General features: G+C 37.2%; 1 protein-coding gene across 2 annotated transcripts in view; it reads right to left on the bottom strand.

Annotated features, from left to right (window-relative positions):
- NOX4 (NADPH oxidase 4) overlaps positions 1-17,114 on the bottom strand; it is a gene marked incomplete at both ends in the record, with an annotated part of 141,034 nt that extends 123,920 nt beyond the window's left edge. For both annotated transcript variants that reach the window (XM_079709503.1, XM_079709504.1), the window contains 2 exons: positions 14,595-14,690; positions 17,058-17,114. In XM_079709503.1, the coding sequence (XP_079565629.1) occupies positions 14,595-14,690; positions 17,058-17,114 (153 nt within the window). The remainder of the gene's footprint in view (positions 1-14,594; positions 14,691-17,057) is intronic.
- Positions 17,115-18,129: the final 1,015 nt, after the last annotated feature.

Genomic DNA, 18,129 nt, shown 5'->3' with positions numbered 1-18,129 from the left:
GTGTCCATCCTGACACTTTATCCAGATATCCTTATGCTTAACTCAAATCTTCCCTTTTATATGTCATCATCCTTCATTCTACCTTTTTTAGAAATGAACTTTCTTCCATTTACAGTGGGAATGTGGTCTTTTCTTAGAAATTTACTATGAATTGGAAGGAAATGTAGCTATTACAGAGAGAGATGAAAGCAAGATGGATACATGATATAGTTCTGTCCTGATTTTGTCTACCTTGTCTTTCCTGTACCAAAAGCCCAGAGAGCAGAAGAGATTCACTTCTAGACTATGTGTCTGTCTGGAAAAGTTAAACTTCAACATAAATGGCAGTCAGAACTGCATATGAACACGTTCATGGGTTTCTAAAGGCAATGCTGTCCAGTGAACAGTCACCAGATTAAAAGGTATGACATTCTTACCACAGCTAACACCTGTGACCTCTACCAAGGTCACTTGTCTCCAAAACCTAGCACTGAAGAATTTAACAGAATAGTAATAACAATGTCCTCTACTTTCCCTCATGGGATTGTTCTAAAAGGTAAAAACATATGAAGTAAAAATTATCTGACCTCTTTAGCTGACAAACATTATTAAAATGGAATTTTAAAAATTCATCTATGACATCCCTGTGGATATTCACACCTATCCCTTTTCCTCTACTCCTTTCTAAGGCCCAACAACAAGGGCCTCAAGAGTTACAGAGCATTTGATTGCACGTCATTGTTACATTTTCCTCCTCCTACAAAAATGATCCATGCACAGGGGAAAGCACTGAGGAGTGAAATGTATTTTGCAGAGATTGGTTGGCTAAAAAGCTGAGAAAGGCCTTGTTTCTCCTACATCACAGGTCCAGCATATCTGATCACAATTACTGAGTATTTAGCCACCTCTAAGCTACTCTTCATCAGAAACAATTATTCTTGTATCTTTCTTCTTCATCTTCACACCACTTTCAATTTCTCAATATTCCTCCTAAAATTTGGAAGCCAAAACAGATATACTAGTAACCTGAGCATATGGAGTAATTTTTGGAAGGAAAGAATACTCATAGCAATGGTACCCATTCACTTGGTTAGAATTTTAATCAGAATATCCATAATGACATGTATTAAAACTCATATATTGAATATAGGATATTCAAAATTAAGATTTTTCTCGCACATCTGTCAAGCATAACCTACTTTTAAACATATCTATTTTATAACTGCCGAACTCAATCCTGTTAGTTAATAACATTTTTAATTGAAACTATAAAAGTGTCTTTAAGTTCTGTCTTTGTCTTTGAAATACTAACACTGTTAGCTAACTCAGCATTTTTTTTTTTTTTTTTTGCGGTACGCGGGCCTCTCACTGTTGTGGCCTCTCCGGTTGCAGAGCACAGGCTCTGGACGCGCAGGTTCAGCGGCCATGGCTCACGGGCCCAGCTGCTCCACGGCATGTGGGATCTTCCCGGACCGGGGCACGAACCCGTGTCCCCTGCATCGGCAGGCGGACTCTCAACCACTGCGCCACCAGGGAAGCCCTAACTCAGCATCTTTTAACCATAACTTCCAAGTTTGAATCAAGTTCACTTTCTTCCAGTCTTTCTTTGAAGAAAAAAAAAAAAAATATATATATATATATATATATATATATATATATAAAGATAAAGATATATATATATATATAGATATATATATAGATATATATACACTGTCTCCAAGAAGTTATCAATTCTAAGAGTAAGAACTCTGGATGCATTCAAATGGCCCAAATACCTAACAGAGTAGGTAAAGTAAAGATGGACTGTATGGATGGATTTGTTACAGACCATTTACTTAAACTTCCTGATACACACATATTTAAGCATTAGACTCTTCTGACAAAGTCTTCAGAGTTTAACTGGTCAACTTACAGTGGCCACACTAGTTCATCTGCTGGTAGAACAATACATTAAATCAAATACAAGATGATATATTGGTATAAGAGAGAAGATGTAAATAAAGTTTAACCTTTTTTCCCTAAAAAAATAACATTAAATAAGACCGAAATATCACATCTTGGACTTTCTTAAAAAAGGAAAATAGCAAACCAAGGGTAAATTTCTAAGATACTCACTGCAGTACAATCTGTGATACGAAGAATAGAACTAAAAAGGTCAACAGTGGAGAAATATAAAACAAATTATCATACACATTATGGGATACTATGTAGCCATTAAAAATAAGATAAATTAAACTTGTGTAATGGAAATGAAATAATAATATCTGTGACTTTTTTTTTTTATCGGTATGCGGGCCTCTCTCTGTTGTGACCTCTCCCGTTGCGGAGCACAGGCTCCGGACGCGCAGGCTCAGTGGCCATGGCTCACAGGCCCAGCCGCTCCGCGGCATATGGGATCTTCCCGGACCGGCGCACGAACCCGTGTCCCCCGCATCGGCAGGCGGACTCTCAACCACTGCGCCACCAGGGAAGCCCATGTGACATATTTTTGAATTAATAATATACATGCATATAAATGTTTATCTACATATACAGGCATAAATATAGATAGAGAAATTGACATAGATTTTATATATACAGTTGGTTATCTCTTAGAAGTGAAGTTTCTAATTCTGTGTCACCATCATTCAATATAGAATGATACATGTCTTCACATTATTAAAAATTTTGCCAAATCAGTGGTGAAGAAAGCAAACAGGGGCCTTGCACAGACCCATGAAGATAGTGTGCTGTGAACTGAGGTACATGCTTAAACACTCTGTACCTAACATCAGAAACATAGTTTTCTAACTCCTTTGTTTTTACAGAGAAGATTCACTGCTAGTGTCCTATAAAATTTGTCCTCTTCATGTGAACCTCAAACTTTGGTTTGCTTGATGGAAAGTTTAAAAAAGGCCAAGAAATTTGGAGCAAAAATTTGAAAACTACTGCCAATTGAAAAGCAATTAATTGTGAGCTTAAATATTTCTGAAACCATAATGAAGAAAAAATGTATACTGTAATTTGCAAACTATCTTTTTAAATACTTCAGAATTTATACATTGCACAAAATTAGGCATTAACACTTCTCTTAGTTACTGGAAACTTTTAGTCATTAGCAAACATTTACAAGGAGATTGCAATATCAAAACATTCTTAACTTCAACAGTGTTTCCTGAAAGAAATGAGTCTAGCATTGTCATGAATTTGTCTACTATAACTTGTCATTAGAAAGAAGGGAAGTAACACAATCTGTGGTCTTCACACTCATTTCTATTTCATCTTACTTAATCCTCTCCTCAAAATAATAGTAATAATAATAATCCTAAAAGATAGAAATCAGGTTAAACTATGCCAAATTGCCATTTTTGTAAGTCAAAATGTTTCAATATTGAAATTTTCATGTAGTTCAATCTAATATAATTCTCAATTTAAAATTGAGGAAACTAGGTTTTGAAGATTTCAATAAAGATACAGTTATTGAGATGTAAAGTGAAGATTTCAACTTAGGTCAATTTGTCAACAAAATCCATGTTCTTTTCACTACATTATACTTTTGCCATTGATACTCCGAAATTTTTACAGATATTATTTTTATTTGAAATTTAAGCTAATAGTTGCTCTGTGCTAGGAAAAAGTAATAGCAAGCACTTGGTTTTGATAAGAATTAGAATGAATGTCACACAAGACTTTAACAAATTAAATTTCATATATATAAAATTTGTGGGTTGAACAAAGTATATTTTCTTCTTTAAGCATGACACACTCAAGCTTTAAAACCAGCACAAGTCTAAGACTAGACTTTTCTTCAGGCAAACCAAAATTAAGTAAACCTTGTAGATCCATCATGATCCAGGAAACTAAACTTTTCCAAGATTTTCATTTGACTCATTTATCACTCTCTTAAGTTTTAAAAAATGTACAAACAGGATCAAAATAACTGAACAGTTCAGTGATGGGTTCTACATAGTCCAAGCTAAGGCCCAAACCCCAGAAAATTCTATTGTAGGTAACAAACGTAATACAGAGAATGCCCAACAAAAAATGCCATTTCTCAGGTGGGAGAAGAACTTTCTTACTGAAGCTCTACATTCTTGTGGTTTAATTTGAGTCATTTTTTTTCCAGTTGGAATCCATTAGTATAGACCACTGATGATATTTGCTTGGTTTTTCCCTTTAGATATTCTGAGCTATGGAAAAAGAAGAAAAGAAAAATGTATCTTCACCTATGTTTGTATAACTCTAAGCACTTTACAAATGTGCTTTGGAGTCTGTGCTTTTGAAACCAAGAAAATTAACAAAGCTCAAAGGCTCAAAGTAACTTAACAAAAGTAACTTGGCCAAGGAAAATCAGTGAGAACTAAAAACTCTCTCATCACCCTATCTCATCAGTATTTTCAATAGACAGTTCTTATTTTCTTGCTCCACAACTGTCTCTTCTTAGGGCATCCTTGAAATCCATGTCCCTATATGAGGTGGGGTGACAGGGAGTTCACTCAGGATAAAATGCTAATTGAAAGGTGCATAACAGAGGGTATACTGGGGGAATGGAAGTCAACAAAGAGAACCAAAAGTATAACGGGGTGGGGTGAGGGGGTGAGGGGGAGGGGGGTGTGGAAGAAACTTGTTTAGATCATTACCACTTCAGATCCTTCCAATGGACCTAAGCATTCTAAGATTATATTAAAGAAAATTACTTGAAATTTGAAATCGGCTATTTGATAACACTATCATAGGAAAAATGACTATAGTCAGAGAGGCATTTGCCATAGATCATTTCTTAAATTTATCTTGGTGTTGATGTACCTATTTTTTAAAAATCTCAGGTGTATAAGATGCTTTCACTTTGTGTACATCATTCATCTCTTCTTACCTTAAACTATATCAGACCTCTGGTATTCCTGATATGTGTCTGGAGACTTTAACAATTTCCAAATCCATGAAAATCATCAAAGCATGAAACTTTTCCCTAAAAATATGTGTTGGATTCATCTATCCATAGATAGGAGTCATTGTCAAATTCAACTTTGAGCTTCTAACAATGTAAACAAATTCTACTGATCATGGAAAAACCATCTTCTTCTTTATCTACTTTTTCTTTAATCCCATTGCCAGAACTGAAAAGAAACTACATTTCACAAGACTATTTATTACATCGACATTTATCACATCACAAAGCTGCAGTAAGATGTGGAAACTAAGAAGTAAGGTAGGCTCACCCCGCCTCTAGGTAATTTACTCTTATACTAAAGTCTCACTCTTAGTTCATGCCTTGGCAATTATTAATTACAACATGTCACAGCCCTTTAAGATCCCACTTCAATAATCAATACTGGAGTAAAGCATATTAGATGTTAAGGGCCACTTGTTGCTTTTCTGTCATGAAAATGAAATCTTCTCATTTCTTTGTCCAAACTGTCCCTTACGGCTCCCAAAGGAGCTCTGTTAGAGTACCAATGGCTGGAGCCTTAGAAGCTGGAGGAATGAATAGGAGACAGAAACAATACGTAATAATAACCATTATTTTTTACATCTGTGATGCTTTCAGTTCTTCAAAGTAGTTGCCTCTTAAGTCATACCTAATCTTCAGTACAACACTCTGAGATAAGTGGGATCATTTCATCATGTTTTAATGGGAGTACAGAACAGTTAAGTGAATTGCTGTATATGAATATGAAGGATGAGAGAAAAGGGAAGGAAAGAGGAAAGCTGGTATTTTTGGAACTCATTACATAATAGGCTTTGTGCAAGGTACTTTAATCCATGAGCAAATTATTTATAATTTCTGTGCTTTAGCTTCCTCTTTTGTAATAGAACCTACCTTGTAGACTAATCAGGACTCTGACACTGAATGTATAAAGAATTTATCATGTCTGGCCCATAAGAACATTTCAGTGAATGTTGGCTCTAGCTATTATTGAGGTTATTTCTTTTAATTTTCTTTAAGGTTCACAGTAATCTTGTGAAATAGGCATTACTTCCCTGTTTATCTGCTGAAGACTCCAAAATTCAATGAAGTTTAATACAAGCTTTTCTGAATAAAATGCATTCTACCTCAAGATAAAATTCCACTCAGCAATCATAACCAAGTTGCTACAAATTTTGTGCCAATTACAAATAGCAACTGATAGGCTTCCTTTGTCCACAGGATTGGGGGGCAGCCAGAGGTCAATCAAAGGAAAGGAAAAGCCTCTCTGTCTTAATGCCATCTGCCATATGCTCAGCAGATTCCTTCCATCTTTATATTTCTCTGAATTTCTTTAATATTTTTATTGATAAGCATAAATAATTTCTATTACTATTTACTATTAATAGTATTAATACCATTAATGCTAATTAATATTACTTAATATTTATAGTAATGTTATCTTTTGCTAAGCACATATGCACCAAGTGCTAAACATTTCACTTGCATTATCTCAGGAAATCTTCACAACTAACCTAAGAGGAAGATGAGTTAAACGTAGTCTCAGAGAAGTAATTTGCCAAAATCATAAAGGGTGATAAATGCCTAAGCCAGGGTTCAAACTCATATCCATATAGCTCCAAAGCTTATGACATTGTCAATAAGGAATTAAGGATGATTGATTTTCATCCACAGAATTACCTAGACATTTTTAAAGTCAATTCTATGATTAACACAATGCTTAGCATGATGAACTAGAAACACTGACTAGAGTTTGAAGACCTACTGTCCGCATTCAACTTTGCACTGAGTCCATAAAGAAGGCATTTCCCAATACTAAATCTGTCTATCAAATGAGATAAATGAACTAGAACAATACCTAAGGTGTCTATAACATTCTGCAGTTCTACAAACTTCATTCCCTCAGGCTGGGTGATCCCTAGGAAAAAGCATATAGGCTTCAGGATTATGAGGAAATAAATTTCTGTTGTTAAAGCCACCCAGTCTGTGGTCTTTGTTATGGAAGCCTGAGCAAATTAATGCAGTAGGAATCAGTTAGGATGAGGTATATAAGTCTGCTTCAGGTTTAAGAATAATCTATACACTATATTCTTTACTTATTAATAAAAAAACACACAAACATACATACAAACAGTCTTACCCAGAGCCAATGTGGTGGGATGCATAAGAACCTTGGATAAGAGTAGAAAATTCCAGGCTCTAACCCTCTGTGTCTCAGAGGAGGGTCTGTCTCCCTGGAGGAGCAGCGTGATTGAGGGTGTGGTCTTAGTATGAGACAAATGTAGGCTCAAATTGAGCTTCTCCAGTTGTTAGTTGTGTGACCTGGGGGAAGTTACCAAACCACTCAGAATCTGTTTCTCAATTCTGTAAAGTGATCATTCTTATCCTCCAGGGTTATTATAAGGATTAAATTAAATATGTAAGGATTAAATGAGATTATAAAAGAGCAAAGAGCTAACTGTGTCTGGTACATAATATGTGATTAACAAATGGTTATAGTTGTTATTAGGTTGAATCACATCAATGGCTGATATTGGATTATTATTATTATTATTTCTTTCTTTTTTTTTTTTTTTTTGCAGTACGCGGGCCTCTCACTCTTGTGGCCTCTCCCGTTGTGGAGCACAGGCTCCGGACGCGCAGGCTCAGCGGCCATGGCTCACGGGCCCAGCCGCTCCACGGCATGTGGGATCTTCCCGGACCGGGGCATGAACCCGTGTCCCCTGCATCGGCAGGCAGACTCTCAACCACTGAGCCACCAGGGAAGCCCTTGGATTATTTTTGTTCTATCAAAATGACAATTCCATATGGTTCAGCCTACAGTAATACTAATGTTGCCTAGAGGCAGAAAAGCCCAATGGTTAAGAGTACAAGTTCTAGAATCAGGATGTTTGGGCTAGAGATCTGGCTCTGTCACTCACTAGCAAGTTACAGAGCTTCTTTAATTCAATTTCTTAGCTGGAAAATTAAGAATTAAAAATATCTACTCCATAGGATGGATGAAAAGATTAAATAAATTAATCCAAGCAAAGCTCTTGGAGTAATACCTGGTACTTAGTCCTCAATGAATGCAATCTGCTATTGATACTATTAATAAGGAAATGAAGGAAGTAGATTTGAAAATCTCAGAAATTAATTCCAAATTCCAATTCTATGCTATTTTGGATGGTATTGATAAAAGAGAATTATACATTGGGTATTTAGGTGAATATAACAAAGAGGTTAATCATTGTGCTAAAATTCTTCCAAACATCATGGAATCAGAAAAAAATTAAATAAAAATCAATCTCATAATCCTTAACAATTTGTCAAAAACAACTGTAATACTGGAAATATATGTTATCTTGGGTGTAAATCAATAATTTTTCATAACTTCTTGAATTGCTAAACATCTTTAAATATCATTTCACATAAGATGAAAAACTAGTGTTCTACAGAGTATGGCATTTAATGTGTCTTGCATATATCTATAGAGTTGTTAATTATAACAGGCTGAATATTGGACTGAGAGGAGCAATGAACCAGGATAGTGACCAAGCCACTAATTGAGTGAGTGATAATGAGCAAATCTCTTCAACCTCATTTTTCTATTTGGGAAAATGAGGAAGAAATCTAAGTAAAGATTACAAAGCTCTCTTTCAAGTGTAAAATTATATGAGTCTCTATTGTAAATGGATTAAGTACATAATGATTGCATCAATGTAATGTAACTCACTTCACCTGTCAATAAACAAGAAGTAAATTGTTTTCAATAGCAGAATGTTAAGAATAAACACAAATAAACAAACAAAACCGACTTATTTAAAAGCATCCTCTGAATTGAAACCACAATATTCTGTGCAATAGAAGGAAAGAGTTAATGATCAAGCCTTTTCTGAAAATGACAGGAGGCATACAGGAGGCATATATTCCTTCTCAGCAGAATTAAAGCTACCTAGGCCAGCTGTAAAACCAACGGTGACTTAAAATCCTAGGTCTGTTTGTCCAGAGACTCCAATCTCCAACCTTAAGTAACTCACATGACATCAGACTTCTGTCTCTGAAAAATGTTAATTATGATACAAGTCTTAGGACTCTTGAGAGGGTAAATTGTTAATGTTTCTAAATCACTTGAAGCATAATGATTGACCAAAGAAAGATCATCATTGTAAGATTAGAAAAACCTCAATGCTCACAACTTTCTTCTTCACAACTTCTTATTGAGATACCAATCAACATAGGTATCTCAATAAGAGTTTAAAAACAAGAAAGAAAAGATCTTCATGACCATGTAGCAGATCTAAAATAATAATTGTGAGATGAAGCAAAAAAAAAAAAATTAAATTCTCATCATGGCACTGTGAGAAAAACTAGTTTTTTTCCCCCAAATGTTAGCTTTGGGGAAAAATATATAAAGCAAAGACTAATTGAATCTGGTACCATAAAATGCATTCTCTTTGCAAATTAAAATGTTTATATCAATTAAATTATATCCTTTAATTGTTAAAATGTCAGAAATAGAACTCAGAAATAGGTGAACATGAATATGAAGGCTTCTATAGATAGTATCCTGAGTTAAATTGCCCCAACATTTCAAAAAATTTAGGAAACTGAATTTCTCAGAGTCTGTCACAACACATTAGTATTTGCTATTAAAGTACTAAATACATTTTCCATTCTTTGAAAATAAATAAATCAAGACAGATTTCAACTTAAGAAATCAATGGAGTCCTTTGTTTAAAACATCGTTATGGGAAGGTGAGGAAAGTTATTGTTTGGTTTGTTTGTTTGGGTGTTTGTTTTGGCTTTCCTCAAAAGACTTTTTTTTTCCCCTCTTAGCTAATTTTAAGATTCCAATATTCACAGCATGTCATAATTAAACATCTCCTAGGAAGTGCACAGTCTGATTAGCACATTAACTCAGGCATAAACCAGCCGTGACCATGTTGCCTCCAGGCCTGGGTCAGCCTAGTCTGGGAAAAAACAATTCTGATGAAAACTCCTACTAAGACATATTAAATCCCAATATTATTTTATCTTCCATCATTTAAGATCTTCTTTTCCCTTAACCCTTAATTTTGGTCTGAGAACAGTCATCAAGGCTACTAGTAATAAAAATGGATACTCCAGTTCTGAATTTTACCTTCATTCTCAAATGCTCCCACCCCAGAAAGCTAGGAAGATTAGGGAGAAGTCAGAGATATTTTTATAGTTATATGCCAATAACTAGAGTGCACAACTTCCTACCCAATATTAGGTCCTGTTCAGGAGAGCGGAAACAAGAGGACTACCCATATGCTGATGTCTTTTTATTGGGCTGATTGGTGATTAGTTGCTTGCCTTAAAGCAAAACGATAAATGCATTTGGCCATGAAGGTAGGAAAATCTCCCCCCACCACAGCCAACACATACACTGTCCAAAATGGTACCCACTAACCACACATGGCTATTGAGCATGTGAAATGTATCTAGGGCCACAAAAGAACCGAGTTTTTAGGTTCATTGATTTCATTAATTTAAAATTTTTTTCATATGGATGATTTTTAAAGTCTTCATTGAATTTGTTACAATATTGCTTCTGTTTTATGCTTTGGTGTTTTGGCTGCCAGGCATGTGGTATCTTAGCTCCCTGACCAGGGATTGAAACCACACCCCCTGTATTGGAAGACGAAGTCTTAATCACTGGACTGCCAGGTAAGTCCCTTAATTCAAATTTAAAAGCTGATATTCATTTGTGTTATAGGAAAATCTTTAAATATGTTTGGAACAACTTGGGTATGTGAATCTACTTTTTCATCTGTAAAATTTTATGAAATTTAAACACAGGTCAAGTATTTCTGATGAAAATTTAGTGACTGAATTGTGATGTACATAAGTGTAAAATATATACTATATTTCAAGGACAGGCAAAAATAATGTAAAATATCTCAGTAATAGTTTTAAAAAATACTAACCACATGTTGAATGCTTCAATCTATTACAGTACTTTGGATATATTATTTTAAATAAAATATATTGTTAAAGTTAAATGCCACTGGCTTCTTACTTTTTTGAATTACTACTGGAAAATTTTAAATTACATATGACTCACATTATATATCTATTGGGTAGCACTGATAAAGAGTAATACTAACCAGTGACATAAATATCTGAGATGGGCCAGTGAAGTGGAAAATCTGTGTAGTGATTTAGATGGGCCAGTGAATTAGAAAATGTGTGTAGTATGAGGAAAAAGCAAAAGGCCAAAGAGCACTGCATTCAAATCCTAGCTTTGACACTGACCACCCAAAGGAACCTGATCAAATCATTCATTCAGATTCCTCAGCCTATACTTCCCCAGGTGCAAATGGGAAGAATAGTTTCCTAGCTCAAACACAGCATTTGTAAAGTGACTAGTATATCATCAGTATAAATAAACAGTTGAATAAATCATCTTTCAATAGAAAGCAGAGATTTCAGACCATTTCAAAGAATTTACTGCTTCTGAATGTCTATGTCTTCCTGCAAATGAGCTATATCCTGTGGACCCTTTATTCCTATAATACTAGTACAACTTTATTATTACCCTACATTTTACAGATGAATAACAGCAACCTTAGACTAAAGGCTATTATCAAAATGTTCAACAGGGCTTCCCTGGTGGCGCAGTGGTTGAGAGTCCGCCTGTCGATACAAGGGACACGGGTTCGTGCCCCAGTCCCGGAAGATCCCACATGCCGCGGAGCGGCTGGGCCTGTGGGCCATGGCCACTGAGCCTGCGCGTCCGGAGCCTGTGCTCCGCAACGGGAGAGGCCACAACAGTGAGAAGCCCGCGTACCGCAAAAAAAAAAAAAAAAAAAAAGTTCAACAAATGGAAGTACTGTTTCCATTTGTGTTTTAAAGTGGTAGCAATCAAATTCATTTCCAGAAATACCATCATAATTTTTATGAACTTAAAATTTACCTAAAAGGGACTTATAATATCAGAGTACCTATGTCCTTTTCAGGATTTCTACAGTTCTATCATGGTGGGACCACGTTCTTGTGAATGTTTGGTAGGCTCTAAGAAAAACTGCTCTAAGGCATTAAGTTCATAATAAATAGTTATTAAACATGAAAACATGGGAGCCTGCAATATTTATTTTAAAATTAATTATATCTCATCATTATACTGTATTTCTTTGCAATTTGAAAAATGCCTGCAAATTCTTATACTATGCAACAATGCCACAAACATCAAAAGATTAGAAAAGATAAGCCAAGGACAAATAAAATTAAATACTCCTTCATTAAACAAATAGTCAAACTATAGATAGAGTTCCTTTTTCAGTAAAAGTACAGATGATATCTATTCCAAATGGTGTAGATAAATTAATGACTAGAAAATTCAGATAGGTGATTACTGAAAAGTGAGACTTTGTAAGTCATCTTTCTTCCTTCGCCATGATGCCAAGAAGAAAAGCTATTCCTTTCCACTATGACTCTTCATAAAATGTTGACTCCTGACTTGATGGGTTAAGGGTCAACTCACTATGATCATTCTTATGTTTCCATGAAAACTAATTTACAACGACCTTTCTCTCCTTCAGTCTGACTCTTGCATTTTTTACTCATAGTCTTCCATTGAGTCCTTTTATCATTTTTGTCTTCATTCAACTGATTAATATTTATTGAGCCCCTACTATGTGCCAGCTATTCTGTAGGCCTCACCATTGAACCTCACTAGCCTGTCATATTATTCAAACAAAACCACTGAAGTGGGATGAGGTAGAGAGAGGTGAAACATATATTTTTTTAATTAGTTGGGTTATATATGTGTGTGTGTGTGTGTGTGTATTCTTCATATCTGACTTGTCACCAAAATAAATTTGAAGCTGTTACACAGCATCCAAACTCATAAAAAATTAACTTGTTGGTTTCCAACATAATAAATTTTTAAATAAGTTATCATTTTAGCTTATACAATGTCATAGAGCTGAAATCCAAAGTTCAATTATGACGTTCCAAGTTGTCTAGGCTTAGATTTTATATTATTACAACTATGTCCTGATCAAGATTTACCATTTTTTAATGGCAAATTTTACCATCGTAACTCTCAAGAGTTTTCTCCAAGTTGTTCATAAGTTATATAATAGGTCAAGTATAGCTCCCACTGAAAAACCTCATGTTTGCTAATTTATACCTAAGGGGGAATTTTTAGGAAACAAAGTAACACGATAGGCCAGTAAACCTTCCTGTGTTCCGTAGAGAAAATTTTTTCTTAACTTGTTTATTGAATTAGTTGTTGGAGTTTCCATTAGATTGTAAGCAACCTGAGGGCAAAGGGGAGGTGTTACTCTCTATGTGCCCATTTGAAAAGTAAAGGTTTCATGACAGTTTTCTGGATGGCTGGATGTCAGGTTGGTTGGACAAAAGAAAGAAATGTTCAGATTTAGGAATCTGCAATAAAATGAGTTTAATCTTTGAGACTATTTTTATCAATCCATCAGCTGAAAATACAGATGTTGGGTGATTATGATGTGTCAATGTAGGTCATCAAATTGTAACAAATGTATCACTCTGATGTGGGAGGTTGATAATGGGAGAGGTTATGCATGTGTGGGGATAGGAGAACATATGGGAAATCTCTGTGCCTTCCCCTCAACTTTACTGTGAACTTTAAACAGCTCTAAAAAAATTCTTTAAAACAACAGTTGTTAAACTTTAAAAATATCAACTGTGTGAACAACAGATATTGAAGATAGTACCTTACTGTTTAAAATGAAATATAAATCAATTAATTCAGCCTCAATTTATTGCAATCTTAATATGTGCCAAGCACTACTATAGGAGCTGAGGTTTAAAGATAAATGAGATCTATAACTGTAAAGCAGGAAATGGAAGGCTGTTTCCACTAAGTTTATCTGAACTAATCAGAATTTTAAATAGTCATTAAACCATGAAAAAAAAATGCATCTCCTATTTAGAATGTATTTTCTTCCCCAATGAAAAGGAATGACAAAATCTGCTTTTTCAGATGCCCTAAGATTTTTCAATATGTTTTATATTTTTTGCTTTTGCTTAGAAAAAGCTGTCTCCTTGTATTGTACAAAGTAAGATGCCCTCAGTGCCACTGCCTTTTGTTCAGGAGACAAGTAGGAAGGGGAAGGAGAGGAAGAATAAGAACAGAAACATCATGGAATGGAGAAAAGAAAAATATCGACCTGAGATAAATCAGAGCAAAGTTTTGCACAATATCGTTCTCCTATTAGACCAGAGCACTGGAACCATAAGCAGCCATTAACCTAGGGCAAGCAGCTGAGAAATGCCCAGAAGTGAATAACCGCCTTAGACACATACTTTGTGAGAACTGACAGTAAAAGGAAACAGTGCAGAACTTCTCTGTAAGTTGTTGGGCGGGCTGAAGTCTTGATTAGTAAAAACTAAAATCCTGTCATGGGTTGGTCCTCCAAGTGAAGGAGACCTCAGGACACTTTGCAGCTGGCAAGGAGTAGCACTTTTCTCAGATACTACTAGACCAACAGTTCACTTTAGAAGATACTATCTTTGGCTCTTAAAACAGTCAGTCGTTTTAACTTGGACCGGTGTAAATGATAAATCATGAAAACTTGACCACTTTAGAGAGTAACAAATGTTTCTGAAATCAACAACCCTCCCAGTGTTTCTTTAATGAATGTAAAAACTGACCAAGCTTTGTAGCATCCTCTGCCCACATTAAAGCCACTCCACAGGTCAACCAAGTCCCACTTACCCCCAACATCTGGTGGAGGTAGTGGTACTCTGGCCCTTGGTTATACAGCAGGAAGGTTTTCCAGAAAAGCAGGACATTCAGGGACAGCCAGATAAGCTAAATCATATGAAGGGGGAGAGAAAAAATTTAAAAATAAACATTACCTGATGAATGGACACTTCAAGTACATTCATTGGACACAGTACTTTCAATGGAACCTCAATTAGTCATTGCAAAAAAGCATTATTGGAAGAGAACTTGGGAAATTTACTCTCCTCCCGGCTTTCATTTCTTTCCCTCAAAATAATTACTGAGAACCTACTCATGTTTCAAGCCCAGGGAAATAAGAATGAGCAAAAACAGAAATATACCTGCCTTTGGGGAGCTCACATTTTATGAGAGAAATAGACATTAATCAAATAAACTCATGAAAAAATATATAAATACAGGCTATCAGGCTGTGCAATGGCCCAGGGGTGTGAGTTGATGGGGAGGCTGGTGAGCTCAAAGGGCTGAGAAAAGGGTTTCAGTCTCCTCTCTAACAAATTAAATGCAAGTTATAATGCTCTCCAAAGCCTTTCCTATTCTGATGTTTTTTATGACTCTAAAACTCATTATTTAACATGGGTTGCAATAGTTACGGCTTAAGATTTTTATGATATGTTTAGAAAGTGAAGTGAGACTAGGGAAGTAGTCCAAACTTATTTCCTTAGCATTTCAAAGCTGTTTGAGGATGCAACCAGAAACATGCAAGCAGGTGTTAAGATCATTTTTTTGGCCTCCTGGGACACTTCTATTTAAAACTTTAAGAACAATAAAATAACGCAAACATCCAGGAATTATTCTGTTAATGGCTGCATTCAGGAAATGCCACACAATAAAAAGACAAATAATATAAATAATAGACAAGCCTGTCTTTTGAGAATGTGTACTGTCTTAGCAGCACATTGGTAAATTCCTACACACCTCAGATTATTGGGGGGAGTTGCCAACCATGGCTCCATTTGGGGTCTAAAGTTTTACAGCTCAGAACACAGGGAAATTCTAGTTCAACAATGACTAAATGGTGTAGAGGAGGAGCATGGGTATTGGCTTCTGGGAATCTACTACTTAATGCCTCCGAGACCTTGGGCAAATTTGTTACTGTCCATGTGCTTCAAATTCCTCGTGTATAAAATTAGGATGAAGTCAAGAATGGGCCTACCTATCTTACAGAATAGATCTGAGGATAAAATCATGAAAAATAATCAGAGAGGGGAGAGAGAGAGAGGGAGAAAGAGAGGGGGTAGGAAATGTAATGAGTTTCTGTAGAAGCTGAAGGTAATCAGTATTTCTTACAGTTATTTTTGTGTTAAAAGTAAATTTTCTTTAATGAGCACAGCAATGGTATTTTTGTTTATTTGTTTGTTTTTTATTTAAACAATTGTCCTTACTAGCAGTAAAATTTGCATAGTCTGTGTTGGTTTCCATTTAGTTTTTGCTTTTTGAAATTTTATTTGTCTATGATATTCAGACGTTTGGAAAAGGGTTCTATGCAGGGCAATTCCGAACAAAAGTTCATTATCATTCACTTTTATTCAACAAACTTTTATTGAGCCTCTTCAGTCTGGCATTCTTAAATTGCCTTCACATTAGCAAGCCTTATTTTCCAACAAAGTATCTGATCCTTGAGGGCTTCAACTTCTTCAGTATTTCTCAGGGAATTGACCCAGCTGTGTGAGTGCATGGTAGACATTCCTAAAGGCCTGAATCAGAAGGTGGTCTTTCCCAGTCTTACTTCACTTTCTAAACATATCATAAAATTCTTAAGCCATAACTATTGCAATCCATGTTAAATAATATGAGTTTTAAAGTCATAAAAAACATCAGAATAGGAAAGGCTTTGGAGAGCATTCTCAATTGACCAGCAAGCTGAAAACCACCCAGAGGAAAACCTATCTGACCTCACTCAGCCTCTGCACACCTGAGATTAAGCATCTGGGATGCAAACAGGTCTTCTAAAGATCGCAGATATCCCCTTGCAGGACAAAATGAGACTAAGAAATGAGCGACATCACCACGTCCCGGGCGTTGCATGTTGTTAAACTTCAAAAATATCAATTGTATGAACAATACATAATGAAAAATAGGACTTTGCTGTATAAAATAAAACCAACAGAAGCAATGTGGAAAAAGAGCAAAAGGGGGCGGGGGGAGATGTTTAAATGGTTAAGGAAGAAGCTGCGTTCACTAACAGTGATCTCTTCTCCCTTCCTCCACATCCGCTCTCCCATCAAAAGTGTAGGAAACTTGCCCAGCACTTGGAGGAAGGGAGGAAGCGGATGGTTATTATCTCCAGGTATTCCTGGCAGAAAGTTTTTGTTAGTTGAGAATGTTTGAGTTAGAGGCAAAACTTCCACCTTCCCACCCGCGCTCGCTCAGAGAATGAATCAAAATCGCTGTCCCAGAGACAAAACGCTGGGAGAGCCTCGCCCGCCATCCTACCAGGCAGAGGTGTTTAACCCCTTCGTTGGCCAGCCAGCTCCTCCAGGACACAGCCATGCCGCCGGCCCCGCCGCGCCGCGCTCTCCGCCCGCCAGCCCGACAAGCAGAGGCGGCCGCCGGGACAGCGGTTACAGTGGTGCGGCCTGAGGGGGGGGGGGGCAGGGTGGGGACGGAGGGTCAAAGACTGAATGGAAGCCCGGCGCCGGCGCCGCGCCAGGCCGGGCGGGGTATGCGCCCCGGTGCCGGGTCTCCCGAGCGCCGCGGACTCGGCCCTCGCGGGGTCTGCGCTGCGCCCTCCGGCCGCCAGGACCCCCTGCGCGGAGAGCGCGCTCCCCGGCTGCGCGAGTCCGCCCCGCCGCGCCGGCCCCTTTGTCTGGGGGCGAGCCTGTTGCTGTGGATGCCGCAGTGCGGGATGTCCTGGGCTAGGATCTAGGAGGCGTCCCCCAGCAGCCTCAGCCCAGCCTGCCCCGCTCCGAAAGACCCACCAAGATGTGGAGACTGGTACTCAGACATAGAGTGGACACCCTCGCTGCCCCCTTGGACACACACACACACACACACACACACACACACACACACCCCTAGTCCTTTTGGACTTGTCGTTCCCCACCCCCAAAGGTTCCTCTCAGAGAGCCTTGGAAATTTGAGCCGGAAGTTGTTTTTTGTGTACTAGCGTCCCCCTTCTCCCGCCCACCCTCAGCAACTCATCCCACCCCCAAGCAAACGCCCGCGTCACAACCCTTACCTAAAGCCTCCCTCTACCTCCTCCTTCCTACCCCCACCCCTAACACCGATGCAAAGCTTTTAAGAAACTTCTGAATAAAGAGTCCTGGGGAGAATTAGACAGTGGTAATGATTGCACAACTTTGTGAATGTACTATAAACCACTAAATTGTACACTTTAAACATGTGAATTTTATGGTATGTGAATTACATCTCATAAACCCATTATTTTAGGAAAAAGTAATAATTAAAAAAAATAAAGAGTCCAGGGGAGTTAATGGTTAAAACTGACGTAATTCTCAGGGGCTCTAGGGAAGCTCAGATTCACTCTATTTAGAAATGTGTGTTT

Source organism: Hyperoodon ampullatus (genome assembly GCF_949752795.1).
Source record: "Hyperoodon ampullatus genome assembly, chromosome: 7".
Taxonomy (NCBI): domain Eukaryota; kingdom Metazoa; phylum Chordata; class Mammalia; order Artiodactyla; family Ziphiidae; genus Hyperoodon; species Hyperoodon ampullatus.
Note: the sequence above shows the minus strand (reverse complement) of the source record. Positions and strands in the feature narration are given on the sequence as shown.